This window comes from Lissotriton helveticus, chromosome 8 (assembly GCF_964261635.1).
Source record: "Lissotriton helveticus chromosome 8, aLisHel1.1, whole genome shotgun sequence".
NCBI lineage: Eukaryota > Metazoa > Chordata > Amphibia > Caudata > Salamandridae > Lissotriton > Lissotriton helveticus.
Window position 1 is genome coordinate 1,702,854,143 of NC_136069.1, and position 24,017 is coordinate 1,702,878,159.

A 24,017-nucleotide genomic window follows, 5' to 3' on the forward strand; every position below is an offset into this window, starting at 1 on the left:
AGGCTTTGTAAACTGCACCATGCTTTTATACAATTTCTTGTGGGGGAAGGAGCTCTCAATTCCTCCTTGCAGTGATGGTGGTTGCTCCTCCTGTGATTCATGGGGGTGGTGCGGTGCTTACTTTGAACTGATGGTTGCAAATTGAGTCCACCGGCACGCATTTTGAGGACCAGCACTTCTTTTATTCTCATCAGACTTTGATCCAGAGCAGGAGAGAGAAAAACACAATAGAGGGAAAGAGGGACAGAAAGGTGTGATTCAGGCAGAAAACAGGGATGAAAAAGAACCTGCAAGAGTGAGATAAAGAGGCAGGGAGTGTCTGATGGTCAATTAAAAAGTCGCAAGCTAGAATCAAAACTATGGACCCTTAGTATTTAGCAGCTGATCTTTGAGCAAACTGTATGCCCCAGCGCCTACTCTTTTACAAGCGAAGCACTGGGTGGGTGTGGCAACATCTGCCAAGGCTGCTTTTTGTTCCCAAGCTGGTCCTAAATACAGCCCTCTTTAGGGTGTGCAATCCGAGAACCGTTTGTGGTGCTGGCCTTGCTTTCACATAATTACATGGAATGTAATAATTACTGTTCCCCTCACTGAAAATGAATTCCATTCACTGATATGAATGCTTGCTTTTGTTACCAGCTATAAAAAATGGGATCCACTTTGTGATGTTTAACAACAGAAGAAACGTGTTTGTGTGCTTCAATGTGCAGTTTTAATGGTATTGGTTCATGTATGTACATACTAATAGAACTGTAACAGTCACAAGAATCATTATCGACATGTGTCGATCTTTTTCTGAAGGCATCAAATGCTCCTTCTTCAGGCGACGCTGGCAAGGCCAACCTGGTTTCCGGATCTGTCGAAGACGACATAGTACTCCCTGATGAAGACGTCTCCCAGGATCCAGAGGTCGACAGGGGTTTGCTGGATGTTGACGTTACAGTAGTTCTAACAGAAGACAGGAAGAGAACATTAGGTCAATTCTTGTGGATTAACCTTGGACACACTGAGTCTATTTGATGATGTTCTGCAGTGCACTGAAAGTTCACTTAGGCAGCTTCTTCCTGTCTCTCTGTCTGGGTGACTAACCTCATCAAAGTCATTCCTAGTTTCAAATCACAGCTATGCTATTTCTGTAGAATATTGTGAGTTTCTCCCCTCCCTGGCATTGTGACCAGAGTGTGCTGCCCTTGGTTCTGCTCACTTTGGGGCATATCATCAAGGGGCTGCTATATAATTATCGCTGCTGTAGCGTCCGTTTTTGGGAGAAAAGCGGCAATAATTATATTGCATTATCAGCAAGGTCACGCTATCGCGTGAATCCTTGCCTTATCGCCCTTTTCCACAACGCCCAGCTTTGCATCTCAAATGAGATGCAAAATGGGCGTACCTTGCCAAACTTACATGGAGAATGTGGCTAAACGACATTTCTCCAATTAACAAGAAAACTGCTAACCTGCTTAGCAATTAAAAAAGAAGCTCTAACCACGCTTAACACAGGTTCTTGTATTCCTGCTTTCAATCTGACTTAGCCATGTACTCCAATGTGAGGTGGATTACATGGCTAAGTCCACCCTGTCCTATCAGCAAGGTATCGCCTGTAACAGTATGATTTTCGTGGATTTCAAGCAATAATCGCACAGTTTTGTAGCTAACGCTTGGATTTCTATCGCTTTGGAGATAAGCGTTGCTGATATCATGCTATCTCCGCGATAGAAACATGCGTTAGCCAGCAATAATTATTCTCATGCTACGTGCACTTAGCGATAATTATCGCCGGTTGTTTATGATAAGCCCTTTTGCTTCTACAGAGGACCTCATGCTCAGCATTCTCTCAGCAGCTTCACACTTAGATAGCTACAGTGTCTGCTGGCTTTACAATTCATGCAATATTTAAACTGCATAGCTAGGATGCCCTAGGCTTCGTGCGAGCAAGGAAAATGGTCTCGTTGACTGCGGTGGAGGGAGTATAACACAGCAATTATCTGGGTTAAATGGGCCTCTCGGTCTATTTGCCCTGGTGCCATTGCACCTGCTGCACCAATGATAGCTACACCCCTGGCTTTATACTTAGCATGCAGTTCAGACTCTGTGTGGGACGCAGGCATACATAGTCTGAATCATCATTCTGTACACGTGGTAACAGAGAGGTGTAAGGCAACAACAAACTATCAATCAGGCGTTGCCCCTCCGTTCCCCCTGTTGACGTAGTGACACATTTGTACACATTTAACCTCTTCCATGCTCATGACGAGCTGAGCTCCCCTCCCCCCCAATATCGCGGGAAAATAACCCCCGCAGCGAAGGGGTTAATGCCGAGGGAATGTGGGTCCCAGCTCCATCTCTGATGATAAACTTTGGGTGAGCTTTCTGAATGTGTTCCTGGGCTCCCTGGGGCCATATCTATGGCCAAGGTATGTAGTACTGTGCAGCAAGTGACCTTCCTGTGCTGCACTGTGTGGCAAGGAAGGGGCAGGAATGCACATTCAATATGGCACATTTCTGCCTTTTCCCCTGAGCAGACACCCTTTTGGCTGCCTCGGGCAATGCAGGCACTCTTGCACCATGGTGCACGGATACATGCATTGTAAGAAGGACTGTTTTTGTGCAGCAAATGGCATCCTCCTGCACAAAAGGCCTTTCCTTCGTTATGCAAAATACAGCATGCACAGAAAGAGGAAGAAACGAGGAGAAATAAAGATATATCTCCTCTTTATGCCTCACCTGGGGAGGTGAGGCATAAAGAGGAGGTAGGTTTTTGGTGCATTTCCAGATCAACCACTTCTGTTAAATATGGGAATGCATCAAAGCACCCGTGCAACACCCATGGAAACTCCTCCCTGGCGCAGAGTAAGGCAAAGCAGTGGTTTGCGAGTTGCATTGCTCGAGATTTATTGAGTCACCTCGGAAACTCCTCCCTGGAGCAGAGTAAGGCAACGCAGCGATTTGCGAGTTGCATTACTCTAGATTTATGAAGCCACTCGGGGTCCTGCACGGTGGCCTTGCGTAGCTTCATAAATCCCATTTTAAGTTGTGCCCGGTTTTGGTGGAAGAGCGCTGCAAAGGCTGCCTAGCTCTTTCTGCTTGGCCTCAGGTGTATCCTACTCCTGCAGCAGCAGTGCAGTGCACGGTGTCTCGCCTTACACCACTTGCAACATCCCAATGGCCTACCTATACTCTATGGGTCCTGCTGGAACAGACAGGTTTGATGTCCTCTCCTGGTCTACCTTGACCCTCTCTCAACTCCCCACTGACATTCATGTTACCACTTAGATGCACCGCCTTTGGAATTTGTACCCCGGGTGTATGTAAATGACCAATCAATCTCCGGCTGGGGAGATGCTAGCATGATTGTCTATATATAGGGGGCATCATCATGCTGTAATTAGAATCGCGTATGTGACCACAACGTTTAGCAGTTGAATTAAAGATTGGTGCTAACTTAGCCGATGAGGCAACCCTAGTTAGGAATGTGGCAGCCGTGAGAGATATGCAGGATAGAATTAAATGGTCAGGAGTAGATCCCACTGAGTTTTTTACTACACTAGTCAGACATAATTTAACTGACTTTCTGATATGCTTAGATGATGTATCAAGTACCCCAGAGATCTGATTGTCTTTTGATACGATTGGTGTCGCAACGATACATTTTTTGACCATAACAAAGAGGAGCAGTAAAAATATAGGATTGTGGTGGTGCCACCGATCATCTAAGCAGGCACATAATGAGTTAAAAGAAGCCCTTTATTTAGATGTGTGAGAGAGAATCAGTACAATATTGTAGATTGAGATATAAACAGACCCTAAAAGCAAGAAAAGTTGAAATTAAGAACAACACTTGAGAAAATTTAGTGAGTGCTAGTGAGGACTAAGATGACATTATTGTTTTGAAAAATCATAAATTCTCCATTCTTTGGGGAAAACTACAGCCCCTTATATTGACTGTCCAGTTTCAACATATGAGTGGGTGAAACCTTATAGCTCCATGTTGTGCCCACTCAAGGATAGAACTGAGAGTATAGTGAGACATAAATCATGTGCACTGACCCAGATCCTCTTGTATTTGCACACATTGTTTTTACCCTAAATAGGCGCTATTTGGGGGAGGTGCCGGGCCCAGATGATGCACCAATGGATATGTAAAAAACGACATTTAGTGCCAGTTTTAACCAATGGTCGCAATAAGTAATGAGATGGTTTTTAAAAAAGGTAGCAGAGCAGACCCAAGATGCTACAAACCAATGTCCCTGTTGGATTCCTCTGTGTAAATATTGGGGAGGATATTAAATGAAAAAATAGAGTTGTGGGCAGGATAAAATCTGATCCTCTGTCATACACAATTTAGGTTTAGAAAATGGCTGGGCACGGTGGAGCAGTGCCGCAACCTAAATTTACGGATTGCCAAATATACTAGGGCTATGAAAGGTTGAATGGACCCGAGCAGTGCATTTGACTGTGTAAATCGCACAAAATTGTGGCAAATGATGACATCACTATGAGCCTCAGAATCAACTGCAATTCTCCTAAGTCAAATGTATCACGAGTCAAGTGCTGGGGTGCGCTGCGGGTCTGATGGAGAGTACTGCTCTTTTCAGGATCAGGAGAGGTGTTAGACAAGGGTGCGTCTTTGCTCCTTTTAAGATCGAGCATTCGAGACCTCTTGTATACACTTTAGTATATGCTTATTATATATTTATATGTGTATGTACTTTGTGGGCTCTGGAGATCAGTCCTAGGACTTGTCTGCTTCCACTGAAGGACTTTTTTTTCTGTTCAGCTGCCTCTATTTAGCTGTCTTGATAGAAAACGACCAGCAGAGGTCAGTAAAATACCAGATTTGCTTTCTGCTGAGAGACTTTCTTTTTTTCCTTTTTCTGGCAACTGCCTCTATTTAACTTTTTTGATAGAAAACGACCAGCAGAGGCCAGTAAAATACCAGAATCACTTCAGCTTTCTCTAGATTCCAGTCCATAGAAATTGTCTTAGCACCCGTGGACAATTTTTTTTTCAAATCTTGTATTTTCAGTGATATGACCACCGAAGGCCCTGATTTTTTTATTACAAACAGAGCTTTACACTAAACCAATTCCCACTGAAAGGCAATATTTCTCTCCATGTGTTCCCATACCTGGCATGTCACGCAGTTTGGTGCTTACTTTCCCTCCATGTTAAAGAACAGTAGATGTTTCAACACCCAGGCTAATGTGCTGAATAGCTAAATACAAATTAGGTCCCAAAGGCGACCGATTGCATTGCAAATGTTTGTTTATTCATGGTATATATATCAATGGACTTGAAACATTCTCAGTGGGTGCTTGCTTTGAACCATTAAGGATAGCTGCACGCCTCATTCCTGTCCTACGTTATACAGACGATGCAGTGCTAATGGCCAGAATGGCTAATGGCCTACAGAAATTGTTAGATTGTTTTATTCTTTTCATGGGTCACTTAGATATGTAGGCTAATTTAAGTAAGTCTTATATAACACGGAGAAATGTCTTTATTTCTCCATACTTTTGCTCTTTCCACGTGTGCTGCACATTCTGCAGCACACGGGGAAAGAGGAAAAAGACTTTCAGGATTGTTTTTCTGCAGGAAGGTGCCCCTTCATGAGCATAAACAATCCTGCATGCAACCCAGGCAGCCTTGCACCATGGTGCTAGGTGACAGACACAATCGCTTGAGGAACAGCAAGGTGACAGTCGCCCTTGTTTCAGGACTAACAAAGTGGCAGTCACTCATTTCCGAGGACTAACAAGGTGACAGTCACTCACGTTTGAGGATAGCAAGCTGCCACGGCTAGATACATCTCTTACCTGGTTGATGTAGGCGCTGGCTGGCACTGGGTAACCAACCCCGTTGATATTGAAGACGATATCAGGCAGGGAGCTGATGGAGTTACAGTTCACCACATACTAAGAAACAAAAGAAATGATAAAGAAAGTGTTAGGATCATGAGGTGGAAAGCGTAGGACAATCCCCAGTCGAACCAGGTGAAGAATAGGACTGTTGTACTAGAAACAGCATCGAACAAATCAAAGAGAATGTAAGTATAGGTGAGAATAGGTGTCTCCATCAGGAGAGTCAGTGCTCCCTCCTATTGAGCAGGTGGGTGTTCATCACTTCATACATTTAAAGGTAGACTTGGCATTGTTAAATTCAAATTACTGTAGAAGTATTCCGAGTGTCACAGCAGGAGCTGGGTATGAGGAGAGGTGGACAATAAAAAATGTGGAATAACTGTAATCAGAGTGTGTTTAAAATTTGCTTCTGCAGAGAAACACTATTTGCAGGTAATCCAGAGCACAGGTGGATGGATGTGAGGCAGCTCTTTGGATCTGTGCAGTTTGTGGTTCTCCTACATCAGCAGAAGTTGGACTAATGAGAACCACAATACTAACAGGTGCAGAGCAAAGAACCTAAAATGTCCACAAACCGTGAAGTTTTTATTTAATGGGCTGTGTTGTCCATTCACTTGCTCTCCCCCTTGTTTTGCATCCATGTTAGGTGGAAGCAAATTAGCATAATTTTGCAGATTTGTGCCACAATCTGCTTCCGCTTACCAAGTTGTAAAAGCAAATGAACAAATGTACTCCGCCCTAGCCGTGACGATCTATCACCTCTTTCTAAAGAACATTTTGTGAGTTTTTAATGCTGAAACTCTTTTAGACTGTTGAATGCCACACAATATCAGAACCCACGAAAAATATTCATGCAACAAGATCAACACCACACACCACTAGTGACCATACCATCCTGGAACCAGAAAACATTGGGCATACATCCCACAGAAACAAAATATCTCTCATCTACACACACTTGTGAAGGTTGGTGGTAAATCACTGGACCATTCCACTCACAGGGATCTCTTGGTTGAAATCCCATATGTCGAAGTAAGGCATCCAGGGAAAGAAGAGTGCTTGGAATTCAAGAATTCTGGAGCACCTTTAAAAACCTTGACAAGCGGTCAATCAATCCACCAAAAACTGTTGAGACATTACACGTTGAAGACAAGACATCACAGTATAATTAGAGGTATAGACGGAGAGTCCTGTGATAAGGGCTGACAGACAAACAAACTAGTCCCCCATGGGAGCCCCATCTTCTTGGGCAACTCATAGGTAGGTTATCAACAGCCGCACAACAACAAGTTGCTATTGGAATCAGTGGATGTTGAGTCATATAATAACCTTGTAATAACACTTACCTCTCCATTAGAATCCTGGTAAGCTCCAATAGCACTCTGGATGTTGGCAACACCAGTCGATGATCCGGCAATCAAAGACGTGCCTGTGTCGACGATGGCTTGGCAGCCTCCACTGCAGGCAATAACATTTCCATTGATGGTGACGCTGAAAGAGACAAAATAGCAAATATTAGCCCATATACATCATATCGGGTAATAACACAAATTTAAATGTGGAGGGTACACTATTAATATCCGCGTATGATCATGTGAGTTATATATGTGATTTTTGATGTTATTGGAAGGAGTTTCCACGAAAGGAATAGGTCCTTGGTCAATCATGAGAATAGGATGTCACAGCCTTTGTCTAATACATTTTGTAGAACCTTTACCAGAGTCTAGATGTTGACAGCTGGAAGAACCAAAGTTTGTATCTTGAAAAATGTGTTCCTTGCTGAAGTCCTTATGCTGCTCAGTCTGCCATGGTAGCCTCATGTCATTGAAGCTACAGTAGTAGCCTCAGATATCTAAACCCGCTCAAGTATTACACTTCTTACAAGTCTGACGAGGCAGCCTCAGGGGTCTGCATTCACCGAGGTCTTCCCCATCTCTTCAGTCTCCATTGATAGCCTCAGGCCTCTGAAACCACCATGACCCCCTTCTCCTCTTCGGTCTCCAGCGATAGCTTTTAAACTTTGCATCCACTGGTGTCTACCTCTCTCGTTCAGCCTCCAGTGGTAGCCTCAGACCTCTGCTAGCCTAAGTTTCTATATTTTCTTTTTACATCCTTACTTTCAAGCTCCCTTCCAGCCCTCCTTCTATCTCTCACTCTCTTTTTCTCATCATTTCTCCAACTGGACTGCCTTTACTATTGGTCCCTTCACACCTGTGACCTCTGTCATGGTTTTCTCTTACTCTCTTTTTTTAGGAAGTAAGTAATCTTTATTGCTCAGTTAATTAAAACCATTGCAAATATTAATACATTAATTAAATATAATTATTATAAAAGATATAAAATGACAATAGCTTCATTTTGTGAATAGTTATTGCAACAGAAATGTATGCAACTTTTACACTGAGTATGGATTAAAATCGTATAAGTCCCTTGTATTGCTTGAAAAGGCTATATTGAAAGTCTTGCATTTGGGTTTTTAAAAATATATGGTGGCAATAATTTCCTGCGGTAGATAGTAGTTACTGCAAAATTTGATGCTACTTTCACACTGAGTAACCCTTACGGTAGCGTAAGTCCCTTGTATTGCCTGCGGTGGCTGTGTAGAAGGTCTTGCCCCTAGGTTTTAGACCGCATTGTAATGTGCAGCTTGGATCGCTGTTCGGTGCCCCTTTAGTTTGCTTCTTGGGTTAACTTCAGCCGGTGTCTGCCATCTGGCTTTCTTGTTTCTTTTCTGCTTTCTCCAAAAATTTTACGACATGGCTTGCTAATTGAATGTTTTTCCCATTGAAGCAAGCCATGGGCGGAGGTGTTTTTGTGATGGAAGTAGGCCCAGCTGTAAGCGTAAGAACTTCTCCTTTATGGGCCTAGTGAACCCGACCCCTAGATAGCTTTGGCAGAGGCTGCTTGTGTAGCTTTGAATGACCATCCAGCCATGGGCACGGTTGACTAGGCTTGCTTTGTCCTCTATTAATTTTTTTTAGGAGCCTTTGTCTGCAGAGCTGCAGACAGAACAGGATTATAAATATGTATACATGCCAAAACCAGCCCTGCTTAAGCTGTGGAAGGGGGGGTTTACAATGCCTCATTGTGTTTTAAAAGCATCTTGTAACAGAGCTGACGGGTCAGGAAAGGTGAGTGTCATGTAATGACCCCGGGTAACGGATGTTTGATGTATGTTACTTTCTGAGACAGTGAATTGACCTCAAAAGATTGTTTGTAATGTTTGAATAACTTAATAGGTAAAAGAACAGAAAACAAATGCTGAATCAAATATCCACTGGAACCTACCCTGCAGACAGTTTTCTAATTTAAAATATCCCATCATTGGGTCACTCTTCAGAGGGTGGAATCACACATCAATGAATGGAATATCACACATCAGAGGCTGGAAACACACATCAGAGGTTGAATCACACATCAGAGGCTGGGGGGTGGCATCACACATCAGAGGGTGGTGGATTCACACATCAGAGGGTGGTGGATTCACACATCAGAGGGTAGATTCACACATCAGAAGGTAGATTCACACATCAGAGTTTGGCATCACACATCAGTGCATCACTAGGAATATTGCAATCTGAGCATTGATAATTTCACCTTGTCTTTCATTTCTAAGCTCACATCTCTGCTGCTCTGACACATCTCTCTGTGAGTGACAGGTGCACAGTAACCTTTACCTGTCCACGGTGATCTGCCAGTATCCTTGAGAAGAGAGCGGGATCCAGTTCATGGCTCCAGAGTAGTACTGAGTCTCATATCCGCCAAAAATCACCACACTCCCGCTGGCTCCGTTCCTGTGGAGACGAAAACAAAAGGGATCTCAGCCATTGGCTACTGAGTGCGCTGTTGAAAATGGCTGCTGTAGGACGGCGGCTCAACCATGGAACCTTCTTAAAATATACAGGGCTACGTTTGAACAAATGTACAAAACACCTTTGTGATTTGGTAATTGGTTACTGAATCGCTAAATCGGTTTGGAATAGCACTACAAATTGCAATTTGAAAGGGGCATGTTTAGGGCATCCCTTCTAAATTTAGATCCGCAGTGCTATGTAACAATAGTTTGTGACTGCGATTTCACTCACAAACAATTGCTAGGCTATCAACTCTCGAAGGAGCTGGTAGCCCATTTGCACAGAGGAAGGGCAGATCCCTTCCCTTTTGTGAATGACAAAAAAAAGTTTGTTCATGACTGGCCAGTAGCCCAGACGACTACTGCCATCTCATAAATAAACTTTTCAAAAAATTACTTTTTTCTTAAATAAAGACCATGGGCCCGACTCACAGAACTAACTTAAGACAAATCCTAAACTTACTACTATTTTGATATTCACATAAAGGAACGTACTCATTTCGGTATTCACAGAAGTTAGGAGTTCTAACTTTAGGACTCCTAAATGCCTTCTGTGAATACCAAAAGTCTTAAAGTTAGGATTTTTCTCAGTTTAGGAGTAGTAAAGTTATGACTCCTAAATGCCTTCTGTGAATACCGAAAGTCTTAAAGTTAGGATTTTTCTCAGTTTAGGAGTAGTAAAGTTAGGACTCCTAACTTTAGGACTCCTAAATGCCTTGTGTGAATACCGAAAGTCTTAAAGTTAGGATTCTCACAGAAGGCATTTAGGAGTCCTAAAGTTAGGACTCCTAACTTCTATGAATACCGAAATGAGTAATTGCCTTCTGTGAATACCAAAATGGTAGTAAGTTTAGGATTTTGTCTTAAGTTAGTTCTGTGAATCGGGCCCTATCAATCTTTAATGAAAACGAGCCGCATTAAAAAAAGTACTTTAAATGTGATCACAGATATGGTGGTTTGATGACCCCAGCAGGCCACCATCCAAGTAATGTATCCATCCAATCAAACTGATTTGCAATTTGTGACCTACCTCATGAATATATTGAAACAGATAGATTTGCGACCTACTCTGAAGTGTTATTTTGCAAAATCTATTAGAATATAGGTGTTTTAAAAAATCTGAGTTCATTTACTAAAGTTTGGTGCACAATTTGTGATTGTTTTTAATAAAAAATTAAATATTGGTACATCTAGCTCATCAACAGTTAAGTATTTCTCTCTGTTTTAATTATGACTAGTTTATAGGTAATTCATCTGATTTACTCCCCTGATCAGGCGACATGATCTGTGACTTACGCGCTAAGGTAGACGGAAAAGAGGTCCTGTGCCAGCAGACCCTGGCTCCACATGTTGTCAAAGACGGGGGTGGCGGAATCAGATGCAATGCTTGGGTAGGCCACTCCCAGGATCCCATCGAACGGCATTGAGGAGAAGAAGTCGGCTTCAGTGTAGGCCAAACCAAAGACCTGGTTAGTGACCGTGAGACCTCCAACCTAGGGGTACACAGAGGTCAGCATTCAGCACCGCTAATCAATGATATATGTGTGTGGCATCAGAAGTGGGCACCAGAAAGGACGCGTGGGACCTCAGATTATCCTACCTGGACAGTGTCGTATCCAAGGACTCCCGTCATGCTTCCGGTGCCATATCCGATGGACAGGCTGGTGCTGGTAGACTGGAAAGTGGAGGAACTGGAAGGGTTAAACTCGTTGTGATTGGCTGTGGAAATAAAATATAATTACCATAAATCCTCTGTAAGGGCAGGGCTTTCTGGCTTCCTTGCTGTTTTAGTGCAAGCTCGGTGCCATGTACTGTCAAGAGATTCTGGGGCATATTACCAACAACTAGCGATAATTATCGCTATGTTGGTTTAGCGGCAATATTTTTATCGCCGAGCTGCGGCGATTTTTATCGCTTAGGAACCTTGCTATTATCAAGGTTTATCTCCTAAGCGATAAAAATCGGCCGAAATGCATGAATATCGCTGAAAAGTCAGCGATATTCATGCATTACCGAGCGAATGCTCTTAGCCATGTTATCCACCTACCATTGGATAACATGGCTAAGAACTGCTCAGGGGCAGGTGCTAGCTTTTGGAGATATTCGCGCTTAACGCGAATATCTCCAAAAGTTGGTAATAGGAGATAGCGATGTTAGCGACTGTTTCCAGTCGCTAACATCTTGGCACGCCCACTTTGCATGTCATTAGTGATAAATTTCACTGACATGCAAAGCGGGCCCAAGATGATCGCTATCTCCTACTAGCTGTCGCTAACTGGTGTTAGCGACAGCTAGGTAATAGGGAGATAATTTTATCTCCGCTTTCTTGGCTTTTAAAGCCAAAAAAGCGGAGATAAACCCCCTTGATAATATGCCCCTCTGTATTTTGGAATTTCTCAGTTTATAGTAACAACTTACACCATAGTACGTACAATGTGGAACAGGCTTTCAGCTTGGTGCTCAGTTGAGGCTTTTCAAGGAGACCTTTGGCTGACTTTCCTATATAATTCTGAAGGGGTCTTTATTTCTCCTACAATCAAAACATTCCTTAAATGGGTGGGCTTAAACTGATGTCATTTTGATAGCATATTTGCTTAATATTCAGATATTTATGGTTTGATTTGGCCATAATCAGAAGACATTGTCTAGGGTAATGGACACTATTAGTAATTGTCTATAAATACCACAGAATACACATGTCTATTAGATGTATATGTGAGTGGCTGTAGGGTTGGTGCCAGGAATACCCATAAAGAAGTAGAAAGCTAGAAAGGAAACACACTGCAAGCCACAGAGGGATGCTGACTAGAGGTGGCCAACTTCTCTGCACAACACATCTGGCTTGATTATGGTGGACCAGCACCAGGATGGACCAAGGAGGCACATCTAAGAGAAAGGCAAAGTATTGGAGAGGAGGGATGAAAGGCAGAAGCTTAAAACTGAGTCTTCACAATTTTTAACACTGGCAAAATTCTTTACAGAAAGGCCAACCACAACAAATAGTGCTCAGACAGATAGCCAAAGACTGTTCACTTTCGATTCTCTTAAAGCACGAGTCTTGCAATATTTGTAGCAAACTTTTGTGAAAATGGCATACATTTAAACAAAAATACACTCATTGAGACAATGTTTTTTCCAAGTGTCTTCCCTAATTACAAATTATGCAAAATTGTGTAGTGTTATATTTCAAGAATTCTGTAAAATTTGCGTTAATTGAAATTGGCGAATTTTGCAAATATGGTGTACATAATTCAAATTTTACTCGGGTCAAGCTTTAACCTAGAAACTTCAAAACATTCTTCTAACAATTAAAAAAAATATACATAGCATTTAAAAAACTAAAAAACAGCACTATTACATGTTTCTAATGAAAATAACATCTTACAAAGACAATACACAAAGAACACATACGTCCTTGCTCCCCTGACAGAGTTGTATTTCACAACCCACTAAGAAACTGCAGGATGAGAGGTTTGTAATATATACAGAGGTCCCGAAAAGTTATTATAATTCATGATTTAACAACAATGTAATAATATCCCAATCTCAAACATACATTGTCAGGATGAAGAAGTAGAGGAGGCAGAAATCCATTAGACCCCACAACATCTGAAACAATTTGCAATTGCTGTGACTGTTATGAAATCAAGTTGTTCATATCAAGCTGTTAATCTACATACTTTGCTACTAAGCCTCTCAAAGGTGGTAGGGGCATATTAGCAAAGGAATTGCGATATTTATCGCAAAACGTGCATTGCGTGTTTTTTTTTATCGCTGCCTATCGCTGGATATTTTAGCGGAGAAAACATGCTATTAGCAACCTTTTTCTCCATTGTGCTAAAATATCCAGCGATAGCGGCGAAATGCGAGAATATTGCTGGAAATCCAGTGATATTCTCCCATTACCGCCAATGGGGACTTAACATGACAATCCACCCCCCCATTGAATGCATAGGTAAGTCATCCTATTAGCAGGCGTTAGATTCTAGCGATATTCGCGCTTAGCGCGACTTTTTTTATCGCTAAGCCTGCGTTGCTAATGGGCGATAGCTGTGTTAGCGAGTGCTTTCAGTCGCTAACAGTTTGGGTACGCTCACTTTGCATGTCATGAGCGATAAATATCGCTGACTTGCAAAGCGGGCCACAAACCAGTCGCTCTTGCCTAAAAGCTGTCGGTAGCTTGCTGATAGGGCGATAAAAATATCGCTGCTTTAGCAGGAAAAAGTCCCGCTAAAGCGGCGATAATTGCCCTTGCTAATATGCCCCGTAGTTCTTTTGTTACAAGCTGTGCATGATTCACTTCCCATTCTGGCAATAGAAAACTGACCTTAGGAGAGTAGATTTTATTTTAGTTTCTCATGTAGGTGTTGTGGGCCTTTCATCTGATTTTTGCCCGATTATATTTACAACCGAGTTTCACTTTGGCACCTCGATACATTTACTACTGTCAAATATTGTGTTTTCTTATGCAGTCAGTAGTGAATTTTCACAATGAGGAAAAGTGTAGAAAATCGACACTTTGCAAATTCTGCAATACTTACGGGTGATTGACATGTCATGAATCATAACAAGATTGTTGCTGGATGCAGAAATTATAAATTGTCTCTACATTTTTCTTTGTCCGAAGAAAAACAAAGAAGATGCTATGAACAGTAAATATTTAGTGAACAAGCTGCCTCTCTGACATGACCGGTCATGGAGATCATTTTCAGCAAGATTTCCCTTGAACAAATGCTTTATGTGATAGTAGCTGTCGGTGGTGCTGTGTGGGGCAATACTGTGCTTGAATGAGGGCAAAGCTTTACTCAGGCACCCTTATTCTTGGGCTTTTGGTGATGAGATTATGGGACGAGTTTACAAATAATTGTGGAGGTGCTGTCTTACACCAAATTTGGCAATGCAGCGCCCTGACATTTTTATAACACAGGGATGCGCTGTATTCACAAGAATGCGATGCACCCCTGTGTTGCTTAAAAAGCTGCCCAGCGCCTGCGCAGGCATCCTGCCGCCATGCTGCAAGGGGACCTGTGCTGCAGAGGCGATTGTTAGTGTGCAGGGAGGGACACCTTCCTGCACATAAACAAGCAGTAATTTCGATTTGCTCTTTCTATGCAGCATGCAACACACAAAGAAAGAGCAAAAAATGAGAAGAAATTAATAATTTCTCCACGTATCACCATTCTAAGACCAGGTATTCCCCGGTGTTAGTTTGTGGCGCTGCCTTGGCATTGTAAATCTGGGGCAGCATCAAAAAGCAATGGGTGTTGCGGTGGAATGCCCACTGCAAAACCCAGTGCACGCGCCTTTGCTGCAGAGGACTGCGGCGGAAAGGGTCATTTTCACAAGCTGGTGTTAAGCCTTGTTACGTGGCTTAGCACAACCTTGTAAACGTGGGGAATGCTGCTAGGCCACAGGAGCATCATAAAAAGTGACACCCTGGTGGCATTAAGGGCATGTAAATAATGCTCCATGTGTGGAAGAACGTAAACCGATAACTATATTCAATGGCACGGTCAAGACTGTCTATAGGTGGACACAGTGGAAGGGCAGATTGAAAACTCGACTGAGAAGGCAGATCTAAATACGATGGCAGATTGGTTATCTGGGGGTAGAATGCATCGGGTTTTTTTGAACTGAACTGTATTAGAACGGAGTGGATAACCCTGGAATGGATTGTGTATGCTCAGAATGGACCAGCATGTGAGCAATTGGAATAGATTGGAGTGGATCGGACTGCACTAGAGGGGATCGGATTGGATTGAATTGGAGTGGATTGGATTGGATTGAATTGATCTGATTTGGACTGGTTTGAACTGGATTGGATTGGACGGCGTTAGTGGGGATCGGATTGGATTGAATTGGAGTGGATTGGATTGAATTGATCTGATTTGGACTGGTTTGAACTGGATTGGATTGGACTGCACTAGAGGGGATCGGATTGGATTGAATTGGAGTGGATTGGATTGAATTGATCTGATTTGGACTGCTTTGAACTGGATTGGATCAGACTGTACTAGAGGGGATCGGATTGGATTGAATTGGAGTGGATTGGATTGGATTGAATTGATCTGATTTGGACTGGCTTGAACTGGATTGGATCGGACTGCGTTAGTGGGGATCGGATTGGATTGAATTGTAGTGGATTGGATTGGTTCAGATCAGGTTGGGTCAGGTTGGATTGGATAGGATCAGATTGGTTTGGTTCAGTTTGGATTGGATTGGATAAGATTGGACTGAATTGGATAAGAATGCTTGGATTAGATCCGATTTTTTTGAAACAGAAGGATCAGATTGGACTCAATTAGGATACAACATTTTAACCCATTTAAGAATCCATTGAATCCAGAGGTAAACACCTGCATAATGATGATGTATATTCTGAGGGTTATACAAATACTAATGGAGAACATGAAAATGTCAACAATGGCGAAGAGCTAAAAAAAGAGTGTTAGAGATCTTTGCATGATCTGTATGTCCTGGGTATTTATTCAGGTTTCTCCATACATCTCATCGATTCACAGATACTTACAGCAGGCGGAGCTGGTGCAAGACGTAGACGGGACCCAGAGATTGGATGAACCACTGTCAAAGATCACGTTGAAGCTCTGAGGTGGTGTCCCAATGGAGATAGTTCCGTAATAGGTTGTCTGCCAGAAAACAAAAAACACTTTTGAAACCCAGTTTCCTAGGATGTTAATTTAAACTATTCTGTGTAATCTTGTGATATGTCTATAGGTCAAAATTTCAATTACAAATAATGAAATCTGCAATATTTTAGTTAATATCTATTCCTGATATTACCTGCATTGAATGTCTGCATACAAAGCACCAGCTGCTGCATAATAGGAATGCAGGAATTGTAAGTGTAAATTGAGTTCTGTGGTGGGGAAGCAAGAGGGATAAGGATAGCACCAAAGCCGTGAGAGGTCTACACACAGCGTCATTAGAGCCCAGGATGGTTCACGGTGCAGTGATGAAGCCACAGCAAGCATAGAGGAGGCAGGATCTCCTTTGAGGTATAGGCTGTGCTTTGTGAACGAGGTGATGGCAACTAATTAGATGGGGCGGGTTTTGTAGATTTTGGGGCTCAGAGAGGGAACATAACCAGAACTCAGAGCCTGCCAATGTTTATCGACAGAAGGTTACTGATGGGTCTGAGATCTAGAAGTGACTATGTGGTATAGGGAGATCCTCAATATGCAGGAACCTTCAGCACAAAATGGGGACCAACAGAAAAAACCATGAGTGTCAAACGATGTCAGTTTCAACATGGAAAATCATTGCCGGCTCCCAGAATAGCCTTTGAATGCACGCCCTTCATTTTAAATGTTCTAAAAGCTACATGGGCAATTGATTCAATAGTTGGTCGAAAACGGAAAACAGAATTTAGAGTAGTTTCAGAATATATCATTTTGTGGATATAAGCAAATCATAAAAGAGAGATAACTGGTGCTATTTATTTACCATGCAGTAAGATGGCGAAGACAATATAACCACTGAATTCTCCTCTGGATCAGCACATATTTTAGAAATTGAATGATGTTGCTCTACCACCAAACTCTAACTGAGACCCTGAGTTTCCATGAGAGAGGCTAAAGTTCACATGCCACTGGCTTTAATAAATGTCTGAGTTACCTACAGGCCAGCAACAACAGAATCTCTCTGCTATGAGTGTGGTCCGCCTGTACGACTATAGACACTTACGTCCATGTAGTTCGTCATTGGTTCTGTGGCGACTTCAGCGGCAAAGATTGGCACATACTTGCTGGCCAGGTTCAGCTTGTGCGTCTTCAGAAAGTCCTTGAGCCGGCCCTGCTCTCTCAGGCGATCCCTGAGGGTCTTCCCTTTCCACAGAGGTACCCTAGAGAGGAGGGGACGAGTGGAAGCGTGATGCATAGAGCAACTCATTCTCTTGTATTGCAAGCAATGGTCATTATTGTTCTAAATGAAAACTTTCTAAGCAGATCATTTGCATCCAGTCCCTTCCTGCTAGTATTGTTCACGCAGATCACACCATCTAGAAGGTAGTGTTCGAGTTAGCAGTCTATGGCAATAATAATAATAATAATAATAATATTTATGATAATAATGTTAATACAACAATGTACACCCCAATGATAATAATAGTAATAATGATGTTGATAATGATGATGATAATAGTAATGATAATAATAATAATATAGAAAAGGCCTTATCTGCCACCCCTGCGGATGCCCCGACACTAGCAGAGCAAAAAGAATACCTACCCTCGTATTCGCAGACAACACGCCTCTCGTCTCAAAGACCCCAAAGGACTTGCAGAACCTATTAGACCATTTCAAGCTCTTCCGTGATGGGAGGGGCTTGAAATTAATACAGCAAAAAACAAGCTCATGCTCCTAAATCCTCATAAATCTTTTAAGGGTGATCTGTTTCTAAATGACGTCCCACTGGAGAGAGCCAGCTCCTTCGACTACCTGGGAGTAAAACTTTCTGAGTATATGGCCTGGAACCACAAATGTTCCCAGGTAACCGGGGTCCTGCGTAAAGAACACCGCCTCTCCCACACTAAGCCGGTTGCTCCGGCATTAAAATTGTATAGTTGTAAGGCCGTGAGCAGTGCCCTTTATGGTGCTGAGCTTTGGGGGATGGTAAAAGCCAACAATATGGTATCCCTGGAGAATAGGTTCCTTAAAAATTTGGTTTCTGTCCCACAGAGTACTCCCACTCTCCCATTGTTACTAGATGTGACCTAGTGAAGCTCCGCCCCCTATTGTTCTGGTATCGTCTGGTATCCACCCCGGAATTATCTGTGTACGCTGCCGCTTTCCAAGAGATTTGTGCCCTGGATTCCATGCATAAAATTGGTTGGACAAAGCACGTCAAAAGCCTCCTGTCACACATAGGTCTAGTGGGACATGATATCGGTTCTCCACCACCCCTCACTAAAAGTCAGATTAAAATCCTCTATTGGGAAGGGGTTGAACACTTCTCCGTTTTAGCCGGCAATCGAGGAAGACTGACCGAGGAATTTAACTATATTAAGTGCAACTGCACCCTTGAAAGTTACCTCGATATTATTAAAGTGCCGGCCAATAGAAAATGATACATTCAGTACAGATTTGGCAGCCTGCCTATTAATTCATTTACAAATTCATGGCTGTCTAACAAAGCATTACCAAAGGGTTGTCCCTGCTGTCCCTCTCCACAAGAATCTATTGCTCACTCCCTTTTTGCATGCAAAGCATACACTAAACCCAGGAATAGATATTTCCTTCCTGTTTGTAGAGAACTGGGCACTCGAGAGCGCAGAGTGGCTTTGCGTATACTAAAATCTGATGCAATATCTCTATTTAAGTGTGCTATTGCACAATACCTGGGAATTGCATGGGCAATCAGACGAAGGACGTTGAATCCATCCCGGCCTAACCCTATGATCAGCATTTGTGTTTAAATCCTTATTAGAACATTGGAATGTTGGGAGCTCCATTGCAGACAATGGAGTGCTCCCTGCTTCTACGGGCCGGTAAAGGCCTGCAGAGCAACATTCCAATGTTCTGCAAAGGCTTCTCGAAGCTCGAGGGGATTTATATCCCCTCGAGCTTTGGGAACCCTTTGTTTAATTTGTTAGAACATTCTGCCCTCTAGTGTCAGAATGTTCTAATAGCCTTATAGCCCTTCGTAGTAGGGCTATACCGGCAATTAAAGTCCCGCTGTCTCGTTAAAGTCCCTTGTGTTCGGCTCGGGCCTTTAACGATTCAGTGGGCCTTTAATAGCCAGTATAGAGCACTACGGCGGGCTATAAGGCTATATTAAAGTGCCATATTTGACAGTAAATCTGGAAGAGCAAGCAATATTGTTTAGCATTCTTTTAAGTTTTTTTTTTTACATTTTTTTTACAATATTTGTAATGTTTTATTGTATAGACAAATGACTGATCCATCTCCTTGATATATCCATCATTGCCATGAATCCATGTTGGAAATGCTGTCTTATTATAACAACTAATGTAACATAGAGCACTTAAAAAATCTCCACCAGAACTTGGCTCATGTAGGAAATGTATCTGCAAGTTTGCCTATATTATAGCATCGGGACGGTTCGTACCTATGAGGATAATGAGATCTATATGCCTCCCGTAGTTTAATTTCATCTCTATTTTTATCCTTGCAAGTTTTTACATTTAATGTCACCTTTTAAAATTGTACAACTTTTATTATTGAACAGCATCTTTTGATGCATATTAACATATACTAATTCATCCTCTGAATCTGTGTCTTTTATGGTACTCTTTACTTAAATAAAGATTTGATGATAATAATAATTATGATAATAATAATACTACTACTACTAATAGTAGTAAAAATGATAATTACGTACAATTAGTAATAATAATAATGACAGCAACAATAATACCAATAATAATAATTATTATTAATATTATTATTAATAGTATTATATTGATCATAGTAATACTAACACTAAGACTGTTGATAATGATACAATAAATAATAATACTGATGACTGTAATAATTCCAATATTATTAATATTACTGATAATAATAATAATAATAATAATAATAATAATAATAATAATAGTAATAATAATAATAATAATAATAATAATAATAATACTAGTAATAATAATAATAATAATAACAATAGTAATAATAATAATAATAATAATAATAATACTAATAATAATAATAATACTGCTGATGATAATTATTCAGATCTTAATATTAATAATACTGATGATGATAATAATTATAGTTATAATAATGGCGGTGGGGTGTCCCCGACATACATTTCTAAGACGTTGCAAGCCACAAAGGAGTTCCCTGTCCATAAGAGGATCAAGGCGTGAGGCCGGGTTCCATTGGAGGGTCATGGCGCTCTGAGGCGACCGCAGTATCCTCTTAACATACGAGAGAGGGTATTTCATTCATGGACATGCACCCCCCTCCCACAGACGCCTTAAGTCCTTGGTGATACACTCTTTCATATGAAAGAGACTGCATGCTTCTGCACATGAAACAAAAAAGCAGAATCTGTCTGGCAACAATAAACACACCAAAATGCAATGACTAATTTGTTAAAAAAAATATTAGAATCAGCTGAATGTGAGTAAGATTAAAAGATGCTGTATCTCAGAATGACTGGGAACATGTACAGAGAGTTTGGCTATCACTATATCGATTACTGTTCAGTCATGGACATCATTTAGGGGTCATAGCTGAGACCCCTGGTTGGCCCTTTTAAACCTCACACAGCCTGTCCAGCCCCAGACTTCGGGAGAACACAAGCAGAGCCCGGTGCCCCGGTGAGCACAGTTAAGGCATGTGAGCACCCCTTGGGATGTCCCACTTTCAACAGTGCACTCCTCTGTAAAATGCACCCCAAAATAAAAGAAAGGACAAAATACATTCTTTTTAAACCTGACTGACTAGCGTCACTATTGTGAAGGAAATACAAGCATTAATAAAGCCAATAAGTCTGGTCTTGGCAAGCAATATTACATTATAAACAAGAAACGTATACAGCATTGCTCCTTTCTAGTCATCAAGTGCACTTAGAACTGGTATAGAAAACTTTTTTAGATTTTTATATAAATCAAAGGAAAATATGGTTCCTTTTGGAACCAGGAAAGGGTACAACTGGCTCTGATTTATGGTAACCTAAAGCTATAGGTCCATAGTAATCAACACCAGTGCAAAGTCACCCCAAGTAACACAAACCATCACAAAGTGTCTATATGGCCTTTACTTGCCAGAAAAATGCCTAAAAGTATACACAATAGAACTTTGCACGTGGTATTACTTTGCTTAAAGGAGGCTTTCCATGTATGGTACAGAGTTTGCTCCCATGCTCCCACCCATGGTTTTTCTCGCGAAGCCCTTTCTACTGCGATTTGTAGACAGGGGTGTGCACCAAAAACCTCCCCCCTGCAGAGTACATAGAGGGGCACCCCACGCTCTGGACCCATTCAGGAGCGATCAGCCGTCGCCTTGCACAGTGTGGGAGGGGGCCCCTGGAGCTCAGTGCCCGCTGCCCTGCGGGAGCTGCAGGGGCTATTGATAGGCACCTGAACAGGATGTTGTAATGTAGATCATCCAACATGGCGGACAGACCCATCGGCATCTCCTATGGTGGCCGCTCACATCCTGGCAGGGCTGTTTGCATTATTGTCACTTCTTAACAGGGCGTCCATACAGTTAATGGAGCTGTGTCCGCACATTATAGCAGGACTTTTATATGTTTACTGAGACCATCTAAGCCATAGGTGTCCCCCAAAACATTTTCCCAGGGGCCAAAATGTTTGGTCTGTGATGTGACTTAGGGTCGTACTGGTGGGTGTAGGGGAAGCAAAGCATATACAGCCAGGGACTGCACCTCTTGATGCACTAGTTTTATGCTAGGGGCTGCACCTCTTCATGCACCAGTTTCATAAAGTGCAGCTAGGGGCTGCACCGCTTGATGCACCAGTCTCATAAAGTGCAGCCAGGGTCTGACCCTCTTGATTTACCAGTCTCAAAGTGTATCCGGGGTCTGCACCTCTTTACACACCAGTCTCATAAAGTGCAGCTTGTGTCTACACCTCTTGATGCAACAGTCTCATAAAGTGCAACAAGGGTCTGCACCCCATGATGCACCAGTCTCATAAAGTGCATCCGGGGGCTGCACCTCTTGATGCACCAGTCTCATAAAGTGCATCTGAGGAATGCACCTCTTGATGAGCCAGTCTCATAAACTGCAGTCAGGGTCTGCATCTCTTGATGCACCAGTCTTGTTAAAAATGCACCCAGGGTCAATACTTCTTGATGCCCAGTCTCATAAAGTGCAGCCAGGGTCTGTACCTCTTGATGCACCAGTTTCCTAAAGTGCATTCAGGGTCTGCATCTCTTGATGCATCAGTCTCACAAGCTGCAGCCGGGGTCCGCACCTCTTGATGCACCAGTCTCATAAAGTGCAACAAGAGACTGCACCTCTTGATGCACCAGTCTCATAAAGTGCAACAAGAGACTGCACCTCTTGATGCACCTGCCTCATAAAGTGCAACAAGGGACTGCACCTCTTGATGCACCAGTCTCATAAAGTGCAACAAGAGACTGCACCTTTTGATGCACCTGCCTCATAAAGTGCAACAAGGGACTGCACCTCTTGATGCACCTGCCTCATAAAGTGCAACAAGAGACTGCACCTCTTGATGCACCTGCCTCATAAAGTGCAACAAGAGACTGCACCTCTTGATGCACCAGTCTCATAAAGTGCAACAAGAGACTGCACCTCTTGATGCACCTGCCTCATAAAGTGCAACAAGGGACTGCACCTCTTGATGCACCAGTCTCATAAAGTGCAACAAGAGACTGCACCTCTTGATGCACCAGTCTTGTAAAGGGCAGCCAGGGTCTGCACCTTTTGAAGCTCCAGTCTCATAAAGTGCAGTGAGGGTCTTCACCTCTTCATAAACCGGTCTCATAAAGTGCAGTCAGTGGCTGCACCTCTTGATGCACTAGACTCACAGGGGCATATTTACAAGCCCCTTGCGCCGCTTTTGCACCGCTGTTGCACCGCTGTTGCGTCACTTTTGTGTCGCAGCAGCGGCGCAAAAGATACTCCAAGGTGCGGGGTATTTACAACGTGACGCATCTGGGAGATGCGTCACGTTGTAAAGCTCCGCACCAGAAGGAGGCGTTCCTGCACAGGGGGGGGGGGGCGTTCCGGTTGAAGCAGGCGTAAGGATTGATGCAGCATTGGAATAATAGGGCCCCCGAGCATTGCTGGAGCTGCGTCGTGCTTGCGACGCAACTCCAGCAATGCGACACTTTTACGGCACAGATGCGTGACGCATCTGTGCCGTTTTTGCGCCATGGTGCGCCGCATTGTAAATGCAGCGCAACCATGTTGGCATAGGCATGGCGCACAATAAGTGGCGCATCCCTGCTGATATGCAGGGAAGCACCACTTATTGTAAATATGCCCCATAGAGTGCAGTCGGGGTCTGCATCCCTTGATGCATCAGTCTCATTAGAGCAGATACTGGAAGGGTTTTAATCTAGACTTACTTGACCAGGCACTCAGAGAGCACCACCAGACCCAGGAGCAGCAGCCACCTCATGGTTCTTGCTTCGGTCCAAAGTAGCAGGAATAATCTAAGACTGTGGACTCTTGCTCTGAAGGATCATGTCCAGAGGGCCACTTATATACTGCACAGAGTGCCCCTCAGACAACCTTCGAGGTGTTCGTGTGAGCTATCTCCTAATCGCAGCACTTTCCACAGCACATAATTGTGTAGGTTATTTGAGGTTGGAGCCAAAGATAAG

The 24,017-nt window shown here is 42.8% G+C and overlaps 1 protein-coding gene across 1 annotated transcript; it reads right to left on the reverse strand.

The window, feature by feature from the left end:
- Nucleotides 1-738: 738 nt before the first annotated feature.
- LOC144773640 (pepsin A-like) lies at nt 739-23,911 on the reverse strand. Its single transcript, XM_078658788.1, has 9 exons — nt 23,760-23,911; nt 17,419-17,575; nt 16,244-16,361; nt 11,315-11,433; nt 11,011-11,207; nt 9,539-9,655; nt 7,208-7,352; nt 5,817-5,915; nt 739-948 (listed from the first exon to the last, which is right to left on the reverse strand). The coding sequence occupies exons 1-9, from the start codon at nt 23,810-23,812 to the stop codon at nt 820-822; spliced, it is 1,134 nt and encodes a 377-aa protein (XP_078514914.1). The 5' UTR covers nt 23,813-23,911; the 3' UTR covers nt 739-819.
- Nucleotides 23,912-24,017: the final 106 nt, after the last annotated feature.

Coding starts and splice junctions, on each gene's coding strand:
- LOC144773640 (XM_078658788.1), bottom strand. CDS start 23,812: ATGAGGTGGCTGCTGCTCCTGGGTCTGGTGGTGCTCTCTGAGTGCCTG. Junction 16,362..17,418: donor CAATGACGAACTACATGGAC/GTAAGTGTCTAT, acceptor GTTTTCTGGCAG/ACAACCTATTACGGAACTAT. Junction 11,208..11,314: donor TTGGATACGACACTGTCCAG/GTAGGATAATCT, acceptor GTGTACCCCTAG/GTTGGAGGTCTCACGGTCAC.